Here is a 22,294-nt window from a genome sequence, read left to right as displayed (position 1 = left end):
GCACCAAAGTAGGGCTCCCTGACCCCCAGTGACTCTCAAGAGATTCCAATGACCACAGCTCCGTCAACCCGTGCCCGCGGCTCCTCTCCTGCTTGAGCTCAGATGGACCCATAAGGCTGATCCAGAAGCAGCCTTAGCAGTAGACCTGTTTTCTTCATCTCCCCTCCCATGGCCCTCACCCTCTGGATGGCAAGATTATGGGGTATTTTCCTACAATGAAAATGTGAAAAATAAACGTGACTGTAGAAAGCAGCACAGTGTAACGGCAGACCAGATCAGAATCATCTTCACATGCAAAGAGAATCACTAGCCATGCCCGGACTAGGAAATCGATCCCTAGTGAGTTTCGGCAAAATGGTCTCATTGGATCCTGGCCTTGACTTAACCTAGTGGCTCCCAGGACAAAGCAGCTCTCTGCCTTGAGAAGTGGGAGAACTGGCCGCACGCTGAGAAGAAGAGGGGCTCTTGAGCTCTCTGCCTTTCCTCCCAGCAGCATAGGCTGGGGTCACTAGGGTTCATGACAAGGACCAGGGAAGTGAGGCCCCAGAGGGAGATGAGGTTATCTTTCTGCCACAGGGTTAGCTGGGGGAAGTCACAGTGAGGTGAGAAACTCGACACCCAAAAAAACTGCATTTGGAAGTAATTCCAGATTTGCCTAAAACCAGAGTGAGGCGGGAAGTGGTGCTAAAGATAAGGTGGTGGTAATGCTGATGTTGGGAGTGTGCAGAGAGAACCAGCCACGGGCGGGGGGAGAAGACAAACGTCTGTCATCCTCGACCCCAAAGCCCAGCCTGAACCCCACCTCACTGGCAAAGCCTTCCTGACCTCTCACTACAGGCAGAACTAACCTCTTGTAGGCGGTGACAGGGGCTTAAGATGGGCGTTTGCTGCTAAGAGGCAGAGGCTAAGGGACATCCAAAGGAAGGGTGGGATCAAAATTGAGGTCAGGTGATGTTTCACTTGATTAATTCTGAGTCTGTTCAGAAAAAGACTTCCTCAGCCGCTGGGCAACCACAGCCCAACTGGAAAATGCCCTTAAAAGGGACAGTGTGTGTCTGGGGTGTCACGTCTGGATGTGCACGTCTTGCTGGGCGAAGGCGGCTTTCTGTGAGCCCAAGTGTGCACGTGAACGCCAGTGCTGAGCGGTGGACCAAGAGGCCGGAGGCAGCAGCCGGTGGACACGGGGCTGGAGGGCCCAGGAGGGGCCTGCACAGGGCTGGCCACCAGGCCACCCGGAAGTTATCAGCATCCACACAGCAGTAAACATGCAAATGGAACGGAGTGAACGGAGCGAATAGAGAAGGACTGGGCCCCAAGGCTGGGCTACAGAGACCCAGGGCGGCCTGGGGGACGAGACCTCCCGCCACCCACACGCACCCCGGACATCACTGCATTCATACTTCAAAGCCTCCGCACCCCCGGCCCCAAAGGGTATCACTCTTCTCCACAGACTGACTAAAGGGAGTCTTTTCTGCAGCCCGAAGGCGGAGAGCCATCCCCACTGCGGGCCCCAGACAGGATGAGGCAGGGAGAACCCAGGGTACCTGGCTGCTACATTTTCCAGCACAGGAGGACCGAGCTGCCTGACACTCCTTCAGGCTGGGGGCTGGGGGACACGTTAAAGTTAAGGCAGCCAGGATCGTGCCTTCAGCTGCTGGGGCCAAGGCGCAAGAACAGAAACAGGTACCTAAAGCAGCCTGGTCCCGCCTTTCCCTGCCGCTACCTTAGGGTCTGCTGCCTGCTGAGTCTGTGGAATGAGAGTCTTGGTGGTACCCTTTAGTCACCTCCAAGGAGCCAATGCCCTTCCTGGGGTGGAGGGTACAGAAATCAAGGAAGGAGATGCAGCTCACACAAAACACCTTCCCAGGGAGGCAGGTGCCGCTTCTGTCTCCCATGACCAGGGTCTCACCTGTGGCCACGCAGGCTGAGAAACCACCCATTCTGCAGAGTGAATCTACTTCCCAAGAGCAGACTGACAGTAACAAGGCTCGGGGTGTGTCAAACCAGATGTCGGTTTATTTGAGCAGCAAAGACCTGTTGGAGGATGTCTGGGTGCCCTGGCAGAGTGATGGGTCGGGCCCCAAACATGGAAGCCACCTGAAAGGAAACTTCGTCCAAAGGAAGAGTCAGGTACACAAGGAGAGAAGGTCCTCCTGGGCCACTTTCTCTCCTGGCCCACAATGCCCTCGATTTCATGGCTGAACCTGAGTTACGAGAAAGGACCAATAGGTAATAAACATCAAAACTGTTCACTTGAGAACATGAGACACCAGCACACTTCCAAGAGCAGGGGAACGGGTGATGCTTGGGAGGAGAGAGGGCCATTATCTCACTTCTACACAGAGCTCAGCTTGGCTTCTACAGGGAAGGTTCCAGGAAATTCAGAACTACATTGACAATTCCGGTGTCAGCAGCGATTGAGGCAGTGTCCGAAAGTTGGCTGGAGTGCGCAGGAGGTGGTGGGACTGGGGGGTAGTCTAGATCTCCTCTGAGGGGCATCTTCCTCTACACGTAGTGCTTCTCCAGTTCTGTCCCGGGCCCAGCCTTTCTGTGACTTGAACATGAAGGTAACTCCCAAGCATACAGATAACTGTCTAGTCCTAACCTCCCCGCAGCTTCAGGCCCAGATATCCAAATGCCTCCTTCGTAGTGTATCGCCTCTTGGATGTCCCTAACCAAAATGGCCCAAATTAAACTTCTGATCTTCTGCCCTCCTGCCCTATCTCCACCTCCTCCTGTGATCCCAGTTCTGAATGACAGCAGGCTCCACCAGCCACCCAGGCATCCTGGCTCTCCTCTGCTGTCCTCAATTCTACCTGTGCAACCTCTCGAATCATCCCCTCCTCTTCAACGTTACCCCTGCTCTAGTTCGGACCCTCACGTTTACCTGGAATATTGCAACAGTGTCCCAACAGGCTGTCCTAACTGCAGCATAGCCAGGTTCTGTTCAGCTATTAGGTTTCAACACCGCGCATCTGACCATGTCCCCCTCAGCAGCCACGCGTCCTCCATGACCCACCCCCGCACCCTTCTAATCTGAGCTAACACTCCTCATCTCCCATTTACACCCCAATAGAGCTAAGAAGTTATGGTCCCAGCCCCACCCTGAAGCCATGCTATTTCATACCACTTGGTCTTTCCCTGGACCTCCCTTCCCTTCCTCCAGGATCCTTCCTCTTGGCTCAGGTGGTTCCCTACCCACCATCCTACTGTTGCAGTTACTGACACCTGGTGGTTGAAAGCCAGGGCTCACTCACGGGCCCTGCTCCTCAGAGGTAAGGTGAGCCAGAAGAGGTAAACCAGGAAGGGGGTGATAGGCAGTGATCCGAGGTAAGCAGGTTCTTGGGAAGCCAAGGAAGGGACTAAGGTGTGATAACGTCGGTGGGAGCGCCAATCTCCCCACTGACTGCTTCACATGCAGAGTTCCACTCTTCAAGGTTCCCTCACATCTACTATCTTCCCAAGTTGATGAACGAGCCAGGGTATGAACGGCATTCCCAGTATCATAGGCGGATGTCAGGAGAGGGATGCTCCTTTAAAATCCTTTGGAAACCATAGTCCTTGGCCAACATTGTTTAACCCTCCTGAGGAGAAATCCTGGAGGCCAAAGCGCTGCGAACTAGGAAACCATCCTGTGTGAACCTTTCTGATTGAGCCTGTTGGAGCTGGACGCAGGTCTTTACAGCCAACATTTCGACAGCACTGGGTAGGTCTGGGCCAAGATGGCTCAGAGTAAGAGTGCACCATGAACCTGGATTAAGCAATAGCCTTCAAAGCCCCCTCCGCGGCACTCCACACACACCACTCCTTCCACCCCACTTCTGCCTCAGCCTTGGCACAAAGCTTCTGCTGTGCCTGGAGGGAAAGGGCCAGGGGGCCAACACACCAGGGTGAGTGAGCACTGGCCAGCAAGCCCAGGTTTCTTAAGGGTCAACCTACGACCCAGCCAAGTCTAACAGGAAGCAGGGCTGACCCCCTGAGAATAAGGGAAATTCTTAAAAACCCCATTTCCTTAGCCAAAACTGTATCTCATTGGAAGAAACATCACTTTGGCTACATTATTGTTCCCAATCTCAACTCACCTCTGTCTCTCACCCATATTATTGTGAAGATGGAAATTCACATCAAGTGCTTTGATGAGTTCAGCCTTGCTCAAAGCACATTGCCAACTGTGAACATCCCTAGTCCTTCAATCTTCTGGGATTCTCAATGTCCATATATGTTAAAAACAGAACTCATAGGGAATTTTAACAGAAAATGTGGTCTACAAAGTGCTTTGGCACCTGAGTTACCTGCCCCAATGTGAAAGGGGATTCAGTGAAGCAGTGAAAGCACCTCAGGCCCTAGAGACAGAGCTGGTTGAATCCTGCCTCTGCCATTTTCAGATGTGTGACCCAAGCAAGTCACTTCTCTCTTCTGGGAAATGGGGAAAATATTAGTACCTCCTGGGGCTGCTGTGAGGAGTAAAGGAGATGATGTATACAAAGTGCTCAGCACAGAGCCTGCTGAAGAGCTCGATAGATGCTGGCTACTTTTGCTATTATTAGTAATGATCTAGTAATGATGTCACTGTTGTTTCAACCCTTTGATAAGCTCATGGTGGCTGCTCTAGGCCACTGATTCTCAATTATGCCCCCATCACTGGAGAGTCTCAAAGTTTTCCCAGGAGGTTACGCCCCAACGGAAAATGGCCACGTATGAGAATTTGCCAATGCACACTGATGGGGCGTGTGTACATGTGGACGGTGTGAAGGCACAGCAAGGTCTAGAATCACTGCTCAGGATCACTGATTTACCTCTAATCCCCTCAGTTACCAGTCTGGCTCAAACACTGATAAAGCTCTTACATGACAGCAAATATAAGGGCAGCCTGAGGATTGTGTGGGTTTTTTTGCAGGAGAAAAAACACATTACACTTAAGAAAAGTGCCTTCAAATCTGGATCGTTAGCATTTGTAATTCACTTCCGAATTACCTGGACTGTACCAAGGTAAGTTCCCCAGGTACACGCTAATCTTAAAAATTGGGACAGTTTCTTTCTAGCATACATCTTAGGATCTTGGGAGATTTAAATATACGTTTTTCTCTTTTGTCTCCTATGACACCTTCCCTCCTGCATGGGTTCTCCTGTGGGCACTGAAGTGGGAGCTGTTGTTGAAATCTTTGCCACACTCCATACACTTGTAGGGTTTCTCCCCGGTGTGGATTCTCTGGTGAATAATAAGACTGGAGCTCTGGTTAAAGCATTTCCCACACTCTCTGCACTTATAAGGTTTCTCTCCTGTGTGGATTCTCTGGTGGGTAATGAGGTTGGAACGGTCACGGAAGAACTTCCCACACTCGAGGCATCTGTAGGGCTTCTCTCCTGTGTGCACCCTCTGGTGTGTGATGAGCTTGGAACGCTCCCCGAAGCATTTCCCACAGTCCGCACACTCATACGGCTTCTCCCCAGTGTGGGTTCGCTGGTGGTTGGCCAGAGTGGAGCTCTTACTGAAGCTTTTCCCACATTCGGCACATCCATATGGTTTCTCTCCCGTGTGGATTCTTTGGTGACTGATGAGGGCAGAACTCTTGGAGAAGCTTCTTCCACATTCGGAACACTGATAAAGTTTATCCCCTGAGTTGGTGCTTTGCAGTCCAGGAGAATTCAAGTTCTTACTGGCACTCTGAGTTTGTTCCAGAGATGTCTCCTCTGCTGAGTTCCTCCAGTGAGCACTAAAGGATGGGCTCTGGCCAGAGTTTTTCCCAGGCTCACCACAGTGATCAGGATTTCCTCCCAAGTGGATTCTCTGATGTTTCAGAAGGTTTGAGCTCTGGGTGAAGCCTTCCCAACATTCCCCACATTTATAGGGTTTCACCCTCGTGTGCGTTCTCTGGTGGGTGATGAGATTGGAGTGGTCACTAAAGCTTTTCCCACATTCAAGGCATTTGTAGGGCTTCTCTCCAGTGTGGATTCTCTGATGGGTATTGAAGTTGGAGCGGTCACTAAAGCTTTTCCCACATTCAAGGCATTTGTAGGGCCTCTCACCTGTGTGTATCCGCTGGTGGGCGATTAACTGCGAATTCCGGCTGAACCTTTTCACGCACGTGTCACACTTGAAGGGTTTCTCTGCAAGGTACAGGCCTTGATGATCGATGAGTTTTTCTAAGTCCTCTTCAGAAGAACATTCTTCCCACTGATCCTGGGATGGATTTCCCCACTGCCCTTTACCTTCGTTTTCATTTTCACTGTCTTCCCCCCAATCATGAGGGTAGCAATCATCCTCTGCAGTACACTTTGATAAGGCTCCAGGCAAATCTTCAAAGATGTCTTGCTCTGAAATCTGGTCTTCATCCTCATGCCTCATCTCAAAACCTGAAAGAATGGACAGAAATGCATTCATTAGTTAGTGTCTATCTATACATATGGATCTTGTGTCTTGTGAATTTGGCTAACATGAATTTGTACTTATATTTTATATCTCACAGCTTATAAATGTGACTAACATGAAAATGATCAAGTTTCAGCGCACACATGCATTTCTGACCTGTAAAGCTTAGGAACAGAGTTTGGGACATGCTAACTCCACCAAGGGAGCCGTAAGCCCCAGCCCAAGCAGCCAGCTGTCAGTCTCCCTGGCCAGCTACCCTATCCCACTACTGAACAATGAACACTTTCTTCTGGTACATTCAGTACGGCCTATGTCATATGAGATTGAATAAACTCTATAACTTCCCAGATGAATCCAAGTAAAATCTAGACTGACTGCTTTTCTTATTTAGGGGATTACACTAAGCTAGAGACTGGATAATCTCAGCGAAGCACAAATCCTTAACTTATTCAATTTCATTCTCTCTTTTAGTTCAGAGAAAAGAAATGTGCCTGGCTTCCACACTCTCTCTGCATGCTTGCAGATTTTGTGGACATCTAATTACTCCAAGCTTACCAGTGTCTGGGGTTTTAGGACCTGGGGTTGGAGCTCTGATGGCATCTTCACCTGCCATTTCATCCCAGGCCTCCTGGTTGACAACCTGGGTACCACTCTCCCCAGAAGTAGGAAGACCCACTGCCTCCTTGCTGGTCCCCATGTCTCTAACCGCAGTCCGAGCCCTCATCAGCGAGTCCAGCTCCTCATAGAAGGGGCAGGTCCCAGGTGGGTGGCTGCTCTTGGCTTTTCGGTAGCTTCGAAGGAGGTTTTTGAATCTGTAGCGACACTGCTCCAGGGTCCGCAGGAAGCCCTGTGCACACAGCCGCTCTGCAATGGCCCGGTACACCTGGCTGTTCTGGTGACAAGTGCGAAGCTTCTCAGAGAATGGGGACTCACTGAGAATGGTCAGGAAGGCCTTGGTCTCCTCGTAGCCCCAGTGCACACCTGCTGTCAGGAGTGAAGAGTTCAGAATTGAGAGACTTGATGAGATTTGCCTAGGTCATCAGGGATTGGGGTCACCTGCCCTGCTAAACACCTAGGCACTTTGGAAATCGTCCAGGTGCCTGGCACACCAGCAAAGAATATACCCTTGTTTCTCAAGGCTGTGCCAGGGCTTCCCATCCCCACCCCCTTCTAAGAGACTCTATTAACATTTAAGAGTCTTGGCTAAAGGGGAGGATTTAAGTGGCCATATTATACCAGTTGACCCACGTTCCTGGCTTCAGCTGATCGGTTCAGGGAAAGGCCTGTAACTGAGATACAAGACACTGTCTCTGTACCCATTCAATACATGTGCTCTACTTTATTTATTTATTTATTGGGGGTTTCTTTGGTTTTTAAAAATTTTATTTATTTTTTTATACACCAGATTCTTATTAGTTATCCATTTTATACATATTAGTGTATACATGTCAATCCCAATCTCCCAATTCATCCCACCACCACCCCCCAACACCACCACTTTCCCCTCTTGGTGTCCATACGTTTGTTCTCTGCATCTGCGTCTCAATTTCTGCCCTGCAAACCAGTTCATCTGTACCATTTTTCTAGGTTCCACATATATGCATTAATATACCATATTTGTTTTTCTCTTTCTGACTTACTTCACTCTGTATGACAGGCTCTAGATCCATCCATATCTCTACAAATGACCCAATTTCATTCCTTTTTATGGTTGAGTAATATTCCATTGTATATATGTACCACATCTTCTTTACTCCTTCATCTGTAGATGGGCATTTAGGTTGCTTCCAAGTCCCAGCTATTGTAAATAGTGTTGCAATGAACATTGGGGTGCATGTGTCTTTTTGAATTATGGTTTTCTCTGGGTATATGCCCAGTAGTGGGATTGCTGGGTCATATGGTAATTCCATTTTTAGTTTTTTAAGGAACCTCCATACTGTTCTCCATAGTGGCTATTATCAATTTATATTCCCACCAACAGGGCAAGAGGGTTCCCTTTTCTCCACACCCTCTCCAGCATTTGTTGTTTGTAGATTTTCTGATGATGCCCATTCTAACGGGTGTGAGGTGATACCTCATTGTAGTTTTGATTTGCATTTCCCTAATAATCAGTGATGTTGAGCAGCTTTTCCTGTGCTTCTTGGCCATCTGTATGTCTTCTTTGGAGAAATGTCTATTTAGATCTTCTGCCCATTTTTGGATTGGGTTGTTTGTTTTTTTAATATTGAGCTGAATGAGCTGTTTATATATTTTGGAGATTAATCCTTTGTCCATTGATTCATTTGCAAATATTTTCTCCCATTCTGATGGCTGTCTTTTCATCTTGTTTGTAGTATCCTTTGCTTTGCATAAACTTTTAAGTTTCATTAGGTCCCATTTGTTTATTTTTGGTTTTATTTCCATTATTCTAGGAGGTGGATGAAAAAAGATCTTGCTATGATTTATGTCAAAGAGTGTTCTTCCTATGCTTTCCTCTAAGAGTTTTATAGTGTCCGGTCTTACATTTAGGTCTCTAATCCATATTGAGTTTATTTTTGTGTATGGTGTTAGGAAGTGTTCTAATTTCATTCTTTTACATGTAGCTGTACAGTTTTCCCAGCACCACTTATTGAAGAGACTGTTTTTTCGCTATTGTATATCCTTGCCTCCTTTGTCATATTTTAGTTGACCACAGGTACGTGGTTTTATCCCTGGGCTTTCTATCCTGTTCTATTGATCTATATTTCTGTTTTTGTGCCAGTACCATATTGTCTTGATTACTGTAGCTTTGTTGTATAGTCTGAAGTCCAAGAGCCTGATTCCTCCAGCTCCGTTTTTTTCCTTCAAGACCGCTTTGGCTATTCAGGGTCTTTTGTGTCTCCATATAAATTTTAAGAGTTTTTGTTCTAGTTCTGTAAAAAATGCCATTGCTTATTTGATAGGGATTGCATTGAATCTGTAGATTGATTTTAGTATAGTCATTTTCACAATACTGATTCTTCCAATCCAAGAACATGGCATATCTCTCCGTCTGTTTGTATCAAGTTTAATTTCTTTCAACAGTGTCTTATAGTTTTCTGCATACAGGTCTTTTGTCTCCCTAGGTAGGTTTATTCCTAGGTATTTTATTCTTTTTGTTACAATTGTAAATGGGAGTGCTTCCTTAATTTCTCTTTCACATTTTTCATCATTAGTGTACAGGAATGCAAGAGATTTTTCTGCATTAATTTTGTATCCTGTGACTTTACCAAATTCATTGATTAGCTCTAGTAGTTTTCTGGTGGCATCTTTAGGATTCTCTAGGTATAGTATCATCTCATCTGCAAACAGTGACAGTTTTACTTCTTCTTTTCCAATTTGTATTCCTTTTATTTCTTTTTCTTCTCTGATTGCCATGGCTAGGACTTCCAAAACTATGTTGAATAACAGTGGTGAGAGTGGGTATCCTTGTCTTGTTCCTGATCTTAGAGGAAATGGTTTCAGTTTTTCACCATTGAGAATGACGTTTGCTGTGGGTTTGTCGTATATGGCCTTTATTATGTTGAGGCAGGTTCCCTCTATGCCCACTTTCTGGAGAATTTTTATTATAAATCGGTGTTGAATTTTGTCAAAAGCTTTTTCTGCATCTGTTAAGATGATCATACAGTTTTTCTTTTTCAATTTGTTAATGTGGTGTATCACATTGATTGATTTGCATATATTGAAGAATCCTTGCATCCCTGGGATAAATCCCACTTGATCATGGTGTATGATCCTTTTAATGTGTTGTTGGATTCTGTTTGCTAGTTGAGGATTTTTGCATCTATATTCATCAGTGATTTGGTCTGTAATTTTCTTTATTTGTGATATCTTTCTCTGGTTTTGGTATCAGGGTGATGGTGGCCTCATAGAATGAGTTTGGGAGTGTTCCTTCCTCTGCAATTTTTTGGAAGAGTTTGAGAAGGATGGGTGTTAGCTCTTCTCTAAATGTTTGACAGAATTCACCTGTGAAGCCATCTGGTCCTGGACTTTTGTTTGTTGTAAGGTTTTTAATAACAGGTTTAATTTCATTACTTGTGATTGGTCTGTTCATATTTTCTATTTCTTCCTGGTTCAGTCTTGGAAGGTTATACCCTTCTAAGAATTTTGTCCATTTCTTCCAGGTTGTCCATTTTATTGGCATAGAGTTGCTTGTAGTAATCTCTTAGGATGCTTTGCATTTCTGCGGTGTCTGTTGTAACTCCTCTTTTTTCATTTCTAATTTTAATGATTTGAGTCCTCTCACTCTTTTTCTTGATGAGTCTGACTAATGGTTTATCAATTTTGTTTTTCTTCTCAAAGAACCAGCTTTTAGTTTTATTGATCTTTGCTATTGTTTTCTTGGTTTCTATTTCATTTATTTCTGTTCTGATCTTTATGATTTCTTTCCTTCTGCTCACTTTGGGTTTTGTTTGTTCTTCTTTCTCTAGTTCTTTAGGTGGAAGGTTAGATTGTTTATTTGAGATGTTTGCTGACTCCTGAGGTAGGATTGTATTGCTATAAACTTCCCTCTTAGAACTGCTTTTGCTGCATCACATAGGTTTTGGATTGTCGTATTTTCATTGTCATTTGTTTCTAGGTATTTTTTGATTTCCTCTTTGATTTCTTGGTTATTTAGTAACGTATTGTTTAGCCTTCATCCATTTGTGTTTTTTATGTTTATTTCCCTTAATTGATTTCTGATCTCATAACGTTGTGGTCAGAAAAGATGCCTGATATGATTTCAATTTTCTTACATTTACTGAGGCTTGATTTGTGACCCAAGATGTGATCAATCCTGGAGAAAGTTCCATGTGCACTTGAGAAGAAAGTGTAATCTCCTGGTTTTGGATGCAATGTCCTATTAATATCAATTAAATCTATCTGGTCTATTGTGTCATTTAAAGCTCTTGTTTCCTTATTAATTTTTTGTTTGGATGATCTGTCCATTGGTGTAAGTGAGGTGTTAAATTCCCCCACTGTTATTGTGTTATTGTCAATTTCCTGTTTTATAGCTGTTAGCAGTTACCTTATGTATTGAGGTGTTCCAATGTTGGGTGCATTTATATTTATAATTTTTATATCTTCTTCTTGGATTGATCCCTTGATCATTATGTAGTGTCCTTCTTTGTCTCTTGTAACATTCTTTACTTTAGTCTATTTTGTCTGATACGAGTATTGCCACTCCAGCTTTCTTTGGATTTCCATTTGCATGGAATATCTTTTTCCCATCCCCTCACTTTCAGTCTGTATGTGTCCCTAGGTCTGAAATGGGTCATTGGTAGACAGCATGTATATGGGTCTTGTTTTTGTATCCATTCAGCGAGCCTGTGTCTTTTGGTGGGAGCATTTAATCCATTCACGCTTAAGGTAATTATCGATATGTATGTTCCTATTACCATTTTCATAATTGTTTGGGGTTTGTTTTTATAGGCCCTTTTCTTCTCTTGTGTTACCCACTTAGAGAAGTTCATTTAGCATTTGTTGTAGAGCTGGTTTGGTGGTGCTGAATTCTCTTAGCTTTCACTTGTCTGTAAAGCTTTTGATTCTTAGCTTTTGCTTGTCTGTAAAGCTTTTGATTTCTCCATCGAATCTGAATGAGATCCTTGCCAGGTAGAGTAATCTTGGTTCTAAGTTCTTCCCTTTCATCACTTTAAGAATGTCATGCCACTCCCTTCTGGCTTGTAGAGTTTCTGCTGAGAAATCAGCTGTTAACTTTATGGGAGTTCCCTTGTATGTTATTTGTCATTTTTCCCTTGCTGCTTTCAATAATTTTTGTCTTTAATTTTTGCAAATTTGATTACTATGTGTCTTGGCGTGTTTCTCCTTGGGTTTATCCTGTATGGGACTCTCTGTGTTTCCTAGACTTGGAGGGCTATTTCCCTTCCCATGTTAGGGAAGTTTTTGAGTATAATCTCTTCAAATATTTTCTCGGGTCCTTTCTCTCTCTCTTCTCCTTCTGGGACCCCTATAATGTGAATGTTGTTGTGTTTAATGTCCCAGAGGTCTCTTAGGCTGTCTTCATTTCTTTTCATTCTTTTTTCTTTATTCTGTTCCACAGCAGTGAATTCCACCACTCTGTCTTCCAAGTCACTTATCCGTTCTTCTGCCTCAGTTATTCTGCTACTGGTTCCTCCTAGTGTATTTTTCATTTCAGTTTTTGTATTGTTCATCTCTGTTTGTTTGTTCTTTAATTCTTCGAGGTCTTTGTTAAACATTTCTTGCATCTTCTCAATCTTTGCCTCCATTCTTTTTCTGAGGTCCTGGATCATCTTCACTATCATTAGTATGAATTCTTTTTCTGGAAGGTTGCCCATTTCCACTTCATTTAGTTGTTTTTCTCAGGTTTTATCTGGTTCCTTCATCTGGTACATAACCCTCTGTCTTTTCATCTTGTCTATCTTTCTATGAATGTGGTCTTTGTTCCACAGGCTGAAGGACTGTAGTTCTTCTTGCTTCTGTTTTCTGCCCGCTGGTGGATTAGGCTATCTAAGAGGCTTGTATAAGTTTACTCTCTACTTACTTTATGAATTGCCTTTTTAACAAACATGGGAACTGAGAATCCCTAAAGACATAAGTGGACTCCAGATAATCTTACAATAGAGTCCAACTGAGATCCCTTTCCTCTTTTGTGGAAGAAGGAAAAGGAGGTGGTCTATTTTCATTTCCTCTGCATCTAAATGATGCAGCCAGGGAGGCAGCATCGTGGAGGGAAAACCAAATAAAATCGGAGGTGGGATCCCTGGGCTCTGGTCTTGACACTTCACAGCTTGGGCTTCTGTATTTCCAGTTTTACAGGGACTGGGTGTTTCCCTAGCATCAGTTGTTCAAGTATATACTGTCATGATTTCTGCTCTATCTATTAAATATTTCACTCAACATCTTTCTTTGCCTAAATTTACTATTTGTGAAATCACCTGTTGATATGCTCATACACATTAAAATTAAAAGTTCACTCAGGTAACACTTATGATCATCCCCATACTACCAGTGACACACTCTGGGAAATACTGAATTAGCTCTTTAAGGTCGCTTAAGGTTTTAAAAGTGTTTGCTTCTTTTTGCACAGCAAAGTAAACCACTAACAAAAGGAAAAGACAAACTACTGAATGCGAGAAAATATTTGCAAATGATATGACCAATAAGGGATTAATATCCAACATATACAAAAAAGCATAGGTCAAAATAGCAAACAATTTAAAAAATGTGCAGAAGAACTGAATAGACATTTTTCCAAAGAAGAAATGCAGGTGGCCAACATGCACATGAAAAGATGCTCAATATCGCTAATCATCAGGGAAATGCAAATCAAAGCTATAATGAGATATCACCTCACACCTGTCAGAATGGCTGGTATCAAATAGTCTACAAATAACAAATATTGGCGAGGATGTGGAAATAAGGGAACCCTAGTGTACACTGTTTGTGGGAATGTAGATTGGTGCAGCCACTGTGGAAAACAGTATGGAGGTGTCTCAAAAAACTAAAAATAGAACTACCATGTGACCCAGCAATTCCACTCCTGGGTATATATCCAAAAAAACAAAGAAACTAATTTGAAAAGATACATACACCCCAATACTCATAGCAGAACTATTTATAATTGCAAAGACATGGAAACGACCTAAATGTCTGTCAACAGATGAATGGGTAAAGAAGATGTGGAATATATATATACAATGGAATACTATTCAGCCATAAAAATGAACAAAATTTTGCCATTTGCAGCAACGTGAATGGATTTGGAGAGCATTATGCTAAGTGAAATAAGTTCAGACAGAGAAAGATAAATACTGTATGTTATCACTTATATGTGGAATCTAAAAAATAGAACAAACTGGTGAATATAACAAAAAAGAAGCAGACTCACAGATATAAGAGAGCAAACTAGTAGTTACCAGTGGGGAGGGGCAAATATAGGGGTGGGGAATGGGAGGTACGAACTATTAGGCGTAAGATAAGCTCAAGGATGTATTGCACAACATGGGGAATATAGCCAATAATTTTGTAATAACTTTAAATGGAAAGTAACCTTTAAAAATTGTAAAAAAATTTAAAAAAAAATTTAAGTGTTTGCTTCTATAACTAAGAAAACTCAAACAAGCAGAACTGATCATAGGAGAGAGAACAGGAGCTTGAGGATGACCTACTCTAGCAGCATCACTCCAGACTGTGCCCTGAACTACAGAGCAGAGATTTGGTTGGTGAGAGGGTTGGAATCTGGATCCGATTAAGCCCCAATGTTCTTACCAATACGACTCTGGAGCAGAGCTGGGCCCCCTGGAATCCTGGGTCTGTGGACGAACTCTTCAGTGGCCAGGTGACTGTCATCACCATTACAGTCGTCCGTTGTTTCCTCAGGCTCCCAGCCCCCTTCCTCCTGCTCATCCACCTCCATGTCACTGTCCCCCAGCCTGGGGAGAGCCACAGCCTCTCCTGGGCCATCTGAGGCTCTGATGGCCGTCCGAGCCCTCACCAGGGCCTCCAGCTCCTCATAGAAGGGGCAGGTCCCCGGTGGGTGGCTGCTCTTGGCTTTCCGGTAATTCCGTAGGAGATTTTTGACTCTGTAGCGACACTGCTCCAGGGTCCGCAGGAAGCCCTGTGCCCTCAGCCTCTCTGCAATGGCCCGGTACACCTGGCGGTTCTGGTGACAAGTCCGGAGTTTTTCAGAAAAAGGAGACTCACTCAAAATTGCCAGGAAAGTCTTAGTCTCCTCATAGCTCCAGTGCACACCTGATACTTTCACATCCTCCACGTCCCACTGATATCGTTCTTCCCAGGCCTTGGAATCCCTCCAGGCCAATGCCTGAGCTGGTTTTGTCTGCTCAGTATCCCAGCTGTAATCTTCAGGGTTCTTTTGTCCAGAATTTACAAATCTTGGACCCCAAAATTCTGGTCCTTGCTCTTGCTGGGAGATGATGGTTGGTTTTGAAACTGGAACTCCTATACAAAAGGAAGAAGAGACATGATTAAGTAGAAATGATCTGTTGAGCAAGGCGTTTGTCTAAGAAGTCCTTGAAACATTTGCCTGCAAGAAACTAAAGAGAAATTCCCAAGCTAATCCCTTAAGAAGTCTGGAAAGAAAGGGAGAGGTAACTAGAGGTAATCTCATCAGAAGTATATTGACCTGTATGCTTTGTTCATTTGCTTTTTGGTTGGTGTTATGAAATACATCATGCAAAAGAGTCACTGTTACTGGTTCACAGATGGGCACATGCCCTAAATTAGTCAAATCAGAATAAATTTAACAGTTGGAGGAAAGGTTATGTGTGGTGTGAGTCTCTCTTGCTAGGAACTTGAGGTCTCAAATGCCATTGGCATCCACCTTTTGCCTATGACAAAAAATACCTTTAATATGAAGCTGACACAAAGAATGGCAGAGCAGACAGAAAGAAAGAACCCAGGTCCGCTGTGAAGTTGCTGAGCCAATATGTACTGTGGTTGGAGCATACCCTCCTCTGGACTTCCAATACTGTGAGAAAATAAATTTCCATATTTCTCAAAACACTTAGCTGTGTTTAAAGGACAAATGTCCAAATAGCTCCCAACCACAGCAAATAGGAAGGCTTTAATTAAAATAGATATTTGAAGAAAACTAGATGAAAGAGTTTAGAGCTAAAAGAGGCTTAAGGATTCTGTAGTTCAGCATTTCCCAAAGGTTGTTCCTTTGAACACTATTTTCCCCAGATATCATGTGTAAAAAGGGCACACTTTTCATCATGTGTAAAAAGGATACAGTGCCCAGCAAGTAGCCAACAGCTCCTAGTGTCTTACTTTACTGCCGTGAGTCAGACCTGCCACTGTCTCTCCACCTTATCCCACTCTCACGTCTAACTCTCCTCTTACTGATCCCAGGCTCCATGGGGAAATGTTCATTATTGTTTGACTTCCTGTGAAAATGTGCCTAAAGAGAAAGGGGTCTGTGCTGGTCATAAGGGCTTCAAGTATTTTGAGCCCTGTGATATTTATTTCTCATTGTGGTTTAAACACGTCAGTCTCCTGGGCTTAGTTCACTTGACTCTGCCCCGAGAGATGGACCTTGTTTGATGCTGAAAAGACTGGGTTTCTGGGCCAGCAGGCTGGGCGCAGCCCTGGGACGGTGGTGAATGTACTAAGGAAATAAAAGATAATGAGCGCTGAGAGGGCAGGCTCTTGGCAGCCAGCCTGCCGGCCCAGAAAACCACGCCCCACACCCCGTCCCTGCTGCCACAGTGCTGGCCACAAAGAGCACGTCTTCCCCCTAGGTCTGAAATTCCAGAGACTTCACAGAGCCATGAGTCTTAGGGAGTGATGAAACACTCCTTGGGAACTGAGTGTACTGGAAACCCGAGCGTATCTTATCCAGAGGGCACTGTTTCCTTACCCAGGGGCAGGCCGTTCCCACAGCTGTCTCCTGGGGGGTCCTTGCAGAACTCCTTCTCAGCGTGTCTGACGGGACCCAGGGCTTCCTGCGGGATGTACAACAGAAGGACGTCAAATGTCACTGACCCTTCAAAACAGCCTGGGAGTCCCACCAGGCCCCAGGAAATATAATGGACACAGCGACACCATGTGTGAGGCTAGCATCCTAAGGAGCAGCTTGACCCAGGAGAGGCCCAGTGGACGGGGGATGAGGGGCAGAGGCTCGCACCCTGCACCCGACAGCAGGGCAGAGAGAGAAGAGAGGAGCAGGGCAAGGGCACAGGAGAAGTAATGACAGGAAAGGAGGAACAAACAGCAGCTTACCTGAGACTCCACTGTCACCTCCCAATCTCCAACGCTTCCCATCTTTGGTAGAGTAGGGACTCGGGGAGTGAGGACAGCTGAGGAGGAGAAAATATCTCTGAAACCCAAGCTCTGGTTCTCAAAACACCACCTCCCTCTCAGGTCCAGCTTTCCTAAACCCTTGCTTGGATCAAACTGAGACTATTCCTGCAGCCAGCGCAGACTTCCACTTTCTTTCCTTCTAGAGTATCTAGCTCCTAAGCTGCCATGTGTGAGATGTCAGCCCTGAACTCCTACGATCACCAGCCTGCCCCAGGCCCAGCCTGAACCTGCTACGTGATTCAGCTACAGTGGGGTATGCTAACACCATTGGGAGCTTCATCTTCTTACTTCTCAGGGTGTCCATCAGACACTACTGTCCCTGACTCTTGGTACTCACCACTCTCTTTCAAGGGCTGTAGTGCCATCTTGGTGTCTAGACGCTGGGGAAGGTCAGGACATGGATTCTTCACCCACTGCTTCTGGGACTGTCCCTCGGGCCAGTGATCTGCTGTCCACAGCTGGAAGCTCTGAGATTCCTTCACTGTCTTTAAGGACCTGGTCTCTTCTGCACACAGTTCCAGTTCCTACACACAGACAGCCAAAATTCCCAACCGTAAGTTCAATAACTGGTAGGGCAGGGCATGTTCTTTTGAGTACAGCTGTGGTTCAGAGGTTAACAGGCTCTTTTTAAAAACCAAAGATGGCTTAACGTTTGACGACAAAGCCATCAGACTAATTTCAGTAAACATACCAGCATTTATACCACCAAATGAGTACCTTCTATTCAACACAGAAAGGCTATGCAAGTGTCTAAATGAGGCCACTATTACTCAAAACATTTTTGAATCATAACAAGATAAATTATGTAAAATTTTTGTGACATTAAAATAAAGATAAAAGTTAACCAGGTATATGTTAAAAGGCAAAAGGAAGCATAAAAGCAGATACAACTATAACTCTAAATGTAATTGCTCTAAATATTCCTGCTGAAAGGCAAAGAAAATTCAAAGAATTGTTGATGGAATCTTAAAATGAAATGAAAGAATGTGCTGTTTCAGAAAGGCACATCTGATCTCAAAACAGAAAGATACGCAGGGATAAGGCACTGTAACTCAAAAAGAAAACAGAAGTGGCAATTTTAATTTCAATGTAGAAGTTTAGGCAAAAAAGTACTCAGAGATATGGAGAATATACATATAATAAAAGGAAATACTCAATTAAGAGATAACATTACCCAATTCAGCTCTATCAATCATAAAGCTAATTTCTTATCTCTCTCTCAATTGGTTCCAAATTCAGAGGTAGTGGTTGAGATGTTATTTCCTGGTCCTAAAGCCCCAACAATAGAACAATCTCATTGTGTCACAGAAACACCTAACTTTAAAAAAAGTATTACAATTTTTTCAATAGGCATTTTCAATACTCACATCGTTCAAAAATAGAAAATATACACAAGGATATAATCAGTGAAAATACCCCATCCCCACCTGTCTCCATTCCACCTGCCCAGTATCTTCCTGGACTCCTCACCACAGGTAAACACGGTTCTTCTGCATCCTTTCAAGTTTCTTTATATACACGCAACTGTAAATATATTTTCTTATTTTCCCCATTTTTACACAAAAGATAGCAACTATATATATATACATTGCCCTGAACCTTATTATTTTTACCCAAAATAATATCCATCTTCATCAAACTTTATTATTGAGTTTGCCAAACTTCACTCCAAAAATCTTTTGGCCAATCTGAGAACTCAAATCCGCTCTCACAGAGAGGAACTTTATCTTTGAGAAGATATATAAGAATGGGCCATGATCATCAAAAGCCATTCCCAGTGAGGGGACCCAACAATGTCCTGTGTGGTTCACAGAGAGAAAACACCTGTTTATCAACATTTTAAGAAAATAATAACTTTGTGTTCAAGATAAAAATAACTTTGTTATAGTTACAATCTTATAACCCACAGAAGTACTGTGGACTAGACTCAACAATAATCCTCACTCCCAGCCCTAGCTCCTCCAACTACTACTACACCTAAGCAAAGATTCTCATTCTATGGATGGTCATTGTAGACACAGAAAGAAGTAGATTCAAGTGACAATCAGGAGGCAAAAATTCAGTAGGATATTGGTTGGGGTAAGGTGAATTAAGAATCCATCAAATGTGGTACTTATATACAATGGAATACTACTCAGCCATAAAAAAGAATGAAATAATGCCATCTGCAGCAACATGGATGCAACTAGAGATTATCACACTAAGTGAAGTAAGTCAGAAAGAGACAAATACCATACAATATTACTTATATATGGAATCTAAAATATGACATAAATGAACCTATCTACGAAGCAGAAACAGACTCACAGACATAAAGAACAGACTTGTGGTTGCCAAAGGGAGGGGGGTCAGGGGAGAGATGGATTGGGAGTTTGGGGTCAGCAGATGCAGACTATTATATATAGAATGGAAAAACAACAAGGTCCTATGGTATAGCACAGGGAACTATATTCAGTATCCTGTGATAAACCATAATGGAAAATAATATAAAAAAGAATGTATATATATGTATAACTGAGTCACTTTGCTGTAGAGCAGAAATTAACACAACATTGTAAATCAACTGTACTTCAATAAAAAAAAAAAATCCATCAAAAATGCCTGTGCACCACACTAAAACCTGCACATGGATGTGTACAGCCACTTTATTCACAACTGCCAAAACTTGGAAGCAACCAAGAGGTCCTTGAGTAGGTGAATAGACAAATAAACCACGGTACATCCAGACAATGGAATATTATTCAGCACTGAGAAGAAATGAGCTATCAGGCCATGAAAAGGCATGGAGGAACCTTAACGCACATTACAAATTGAAAAAAGCCAATCTGAAAAGGCTATACACTGTATGAGTCCAACTATATGACATTCTGGAAAAGGCAAAACTATGAAGATAGTAAAAAGATCTGTGGCTTTGTGGTTGCCAGAAATTAGGGGGAAAGGAGGGATGAAGAGGTGGAGCACAGACGATTTTTAGGGCAGTGAAACTATTCTGTACAATACTATAATGGTGGACACAGGCCGTTACACATTTGTCCACATCCATAGAAGGCACAGCACCCAGAGTGAAGCCTAACATAAACATGGTCTGTATTTCTGTCTACCTACATTACTGCTGTAGGCATCCAAAGCGATCACATATGTAAAAAGATTCTGTTAAGTATAAAACACAATACAAATTAAATGTACTGTGAATATGGTACTGAGAGGCGGCTTAGAGCAGTGGTTACAAATCCTGGCTTCAGAATCAGACTGCCTGAATTCAAATCCTGCCTCTACCATCTAGTAGCCAGTGACCTTGAGCCAACTACCTTTCTCTCTCCCTTGCTTCAGTCTCCTCATGGGTAAAATTAGGCTAACGGTATCTATCTCATTTAACTGGTGACAGGATTAAATGAGTTAATACATGGAAAGCACTTAGTACAGTGCCTGGTACATGGTACTGTTCAATAAATGTCAGATGCTTGATAATATTATTATTGTGGTTTTGGCAATTATCAACCTAGCTGCAGCCCCACTACCTTGCCCGACCTGTTCCTTTGAGAACAGACTATTTGCCTCACCCGCTGTCCCGCGGCCCGCGCCTCTCGGTGCCAATCCTCCACCAGGGCCACTGCCTCCTCGCCACTCTCAGGGTGGCGCGCCTGTACCCAGGCCTGGACCTCCCTGGGTAAGATAGTCAGGAACTGCTCCAGCACCAGCAACTCCAGTATCTGCTCTTTGAGGCGGATCTCCGGCCTCAGCCAGTGACAGCAGAGTGCCCAGAGCTGGCTGAAGGCCTCGTGGGGTCCCGCCGCATCCCTGTACCGGAACTGCCTGAAGCGCTGGCGGGAGGCCTCGGGGCCAGGGATAGGGTCATGGTCCTTCTCCCGGGGTTGGGAGTCTGGTCTCCACGAGTCCTCCTCCAACTTGACAATCAAGAGTTCTTCAGGCTCTGGTAGCGGGGAGGCCTGGGCCCGGGCTTCCAGGGCTACAGCCATGGTCTCTCCTGGATGCCTCCTTTCAGCTGGCCGTCCTTGTCCAGTGTCTTCCTGCATCTGTAGTGTGTCCTCAAGGGGCTCCTGGGAGAGGAAATGCTCCCCCAGCCCCTGAAGGCAGAAAGACAAGGGACAGTGTGAACAATAGGACCAGCAGCCTCACCTTCCCCACTCCCCACACACCTTCCACTGCTCTGCGTGGGGTGGGACTGCTAAGAAACGCCCTTTCCCGTAAGCAGGAAGTTAGTCCACAATCTACCACCAAACCAGCCGCCGGCACACCTTGGAGGAAGATAGCACAGTATTAAATCCTCCGGGACACCCTAAACGCCTGAGCTGGGCATCAAGGCTGCCATGATTGGTCCCAGCCCAGCCCTCCTCCCTCTACATGTGTCCCAAGTCTGACCTTCCCTCAAGTTGCTTTCCAAATGTCGCCCCCTCCATAAGGTCTTTCTTCCTGGGCCTTAAGCTTTCCTCTAAGAGTGCTCTCCCTGCAAAATCCCTCACTCTACACTCTCCCTTGGTCATCCCACCCATTTGCCATTTTTCACCATCTCTAAACTGATGACTCCCAAAACTCCAGCCGAGACCTGTCTCCAGACTCCAAAGTCCCACCACCTACAAGGCATTTCCACTTGACTCTTTCTTAGGCACCTCCAACTCAATGGGTCAAAAACTGAATTCATCATTTTCTCTTGAAAGCCTTTCCCTCTTCTGGAGCTCTCCATCCAGTGAAGGCACCACCTTCCATCAAGGTACCCATGCCAGAAACATGGTCATCATATTTTTCCAAATTTCCCACATCCATTCATCACCAAGCTGGGTCTTCTTGGCCTTCTCAGCATCTCCATCCCCAGCCAGTGTCACCTCCTTGTCCAAAAAAACATGCTTTCACTTGATCAGCCCCCTAACTCATGTCCCTGCCTTCACTCCCCTCACCCCAACCCCTGATTCATTCTTCACACAACCAGATGAGATCAAAATCTGACCACGTCACTTCCCTGCTAAACACCCTCCACTGGCCTCCCATTGCCCTCAGGATAAAGGGCAAACCTTGCCCAAGTCTCCACCTCATCTCTTGACCACGCTCCCACTTGGCAGGGTGTTTCAGGCACGGCTCGTGGCTCCTGCAACAGGCTGCCCGCTGAACCCTCCCACACGCCACCGT

The 22,294-nt window shown here is 44.7% G+C and overlaps 1 protein-coding gene across 1 annotated transcript; it reads right to left on the bottom strand.

The window, feature by feature from the left end:
• Positions 1-4,728: 4,728 nt before the first annotated feature.
• Positions 4,729-21,167, bottom strand: ZSCAN20 (zinc finger and SCAN domain containing 20). The gene is made up of 7 exons (XM_069540935.1): positions 20,713-21,167; positions 17,490-17,676; positions 17,072-17,148; positions 16,710-16,794; positions 14,597-15,289; positions 6,926-7,354; positions 4,729-6,354 (listed from the first exon to the last, which is right to left on the bottom strand). Exons 1-7 carry the CDS (start codon positions 21,127-21,129, stop codon positions 5,096-5,098), a joined length of 3,147 nt encoding a protein of 1,048 aa, XP_069397036.1. The 5' UTR covers positions 21,130-21,167; the 3' UTR covers positions 4,729-5,095.
• Positions 21,168-22,294: the final 1,127 nt, after the last annotated feature.

The sequence above is a fragment of the Delphinus delphis genome, chromosome 1, assembly GCF_949987515.2.
Source record: "Delphinus delphis chromosome 1, mDelDel1.2, whole genome shotgun sequence".
Taxonomy (NCBI): domain Eukaryota; kingdom Metazoa; phylum Chordata; class Mammalia; order Artiodactyla; family Delphinidae; genus Delphinus; species Delphinus delphis.
Note: the sequence above shows the minus strand (reverse complement) of the source record. Positions and strands in the feature narration are given on the sequence as shown.

Coding starts and splice junctions, on each gene's coding strand:
- ZSCAN20 (XM_069540935.1), bottom strand. CDS start 21,129: ATGGCTGTAGCCCTGGAAGCCCGGGCCCAGGCCTCCCCGCTACCAGAG. Junction 16,795..17,071: donor AGGTGACAGTGGAGTCTCAG/GTAAGCTGCTGT, acceptor TACATCCCGCAG/GAAGCCCTGGGTCCCGTCAG. Junction 6,355..6,925: donor TCCTAAAACCCCAGACACTG/GTAAGCTTGGAG, acceptor CCATTCTTTCAG/GTTTTGAGATGAGGCATGAG.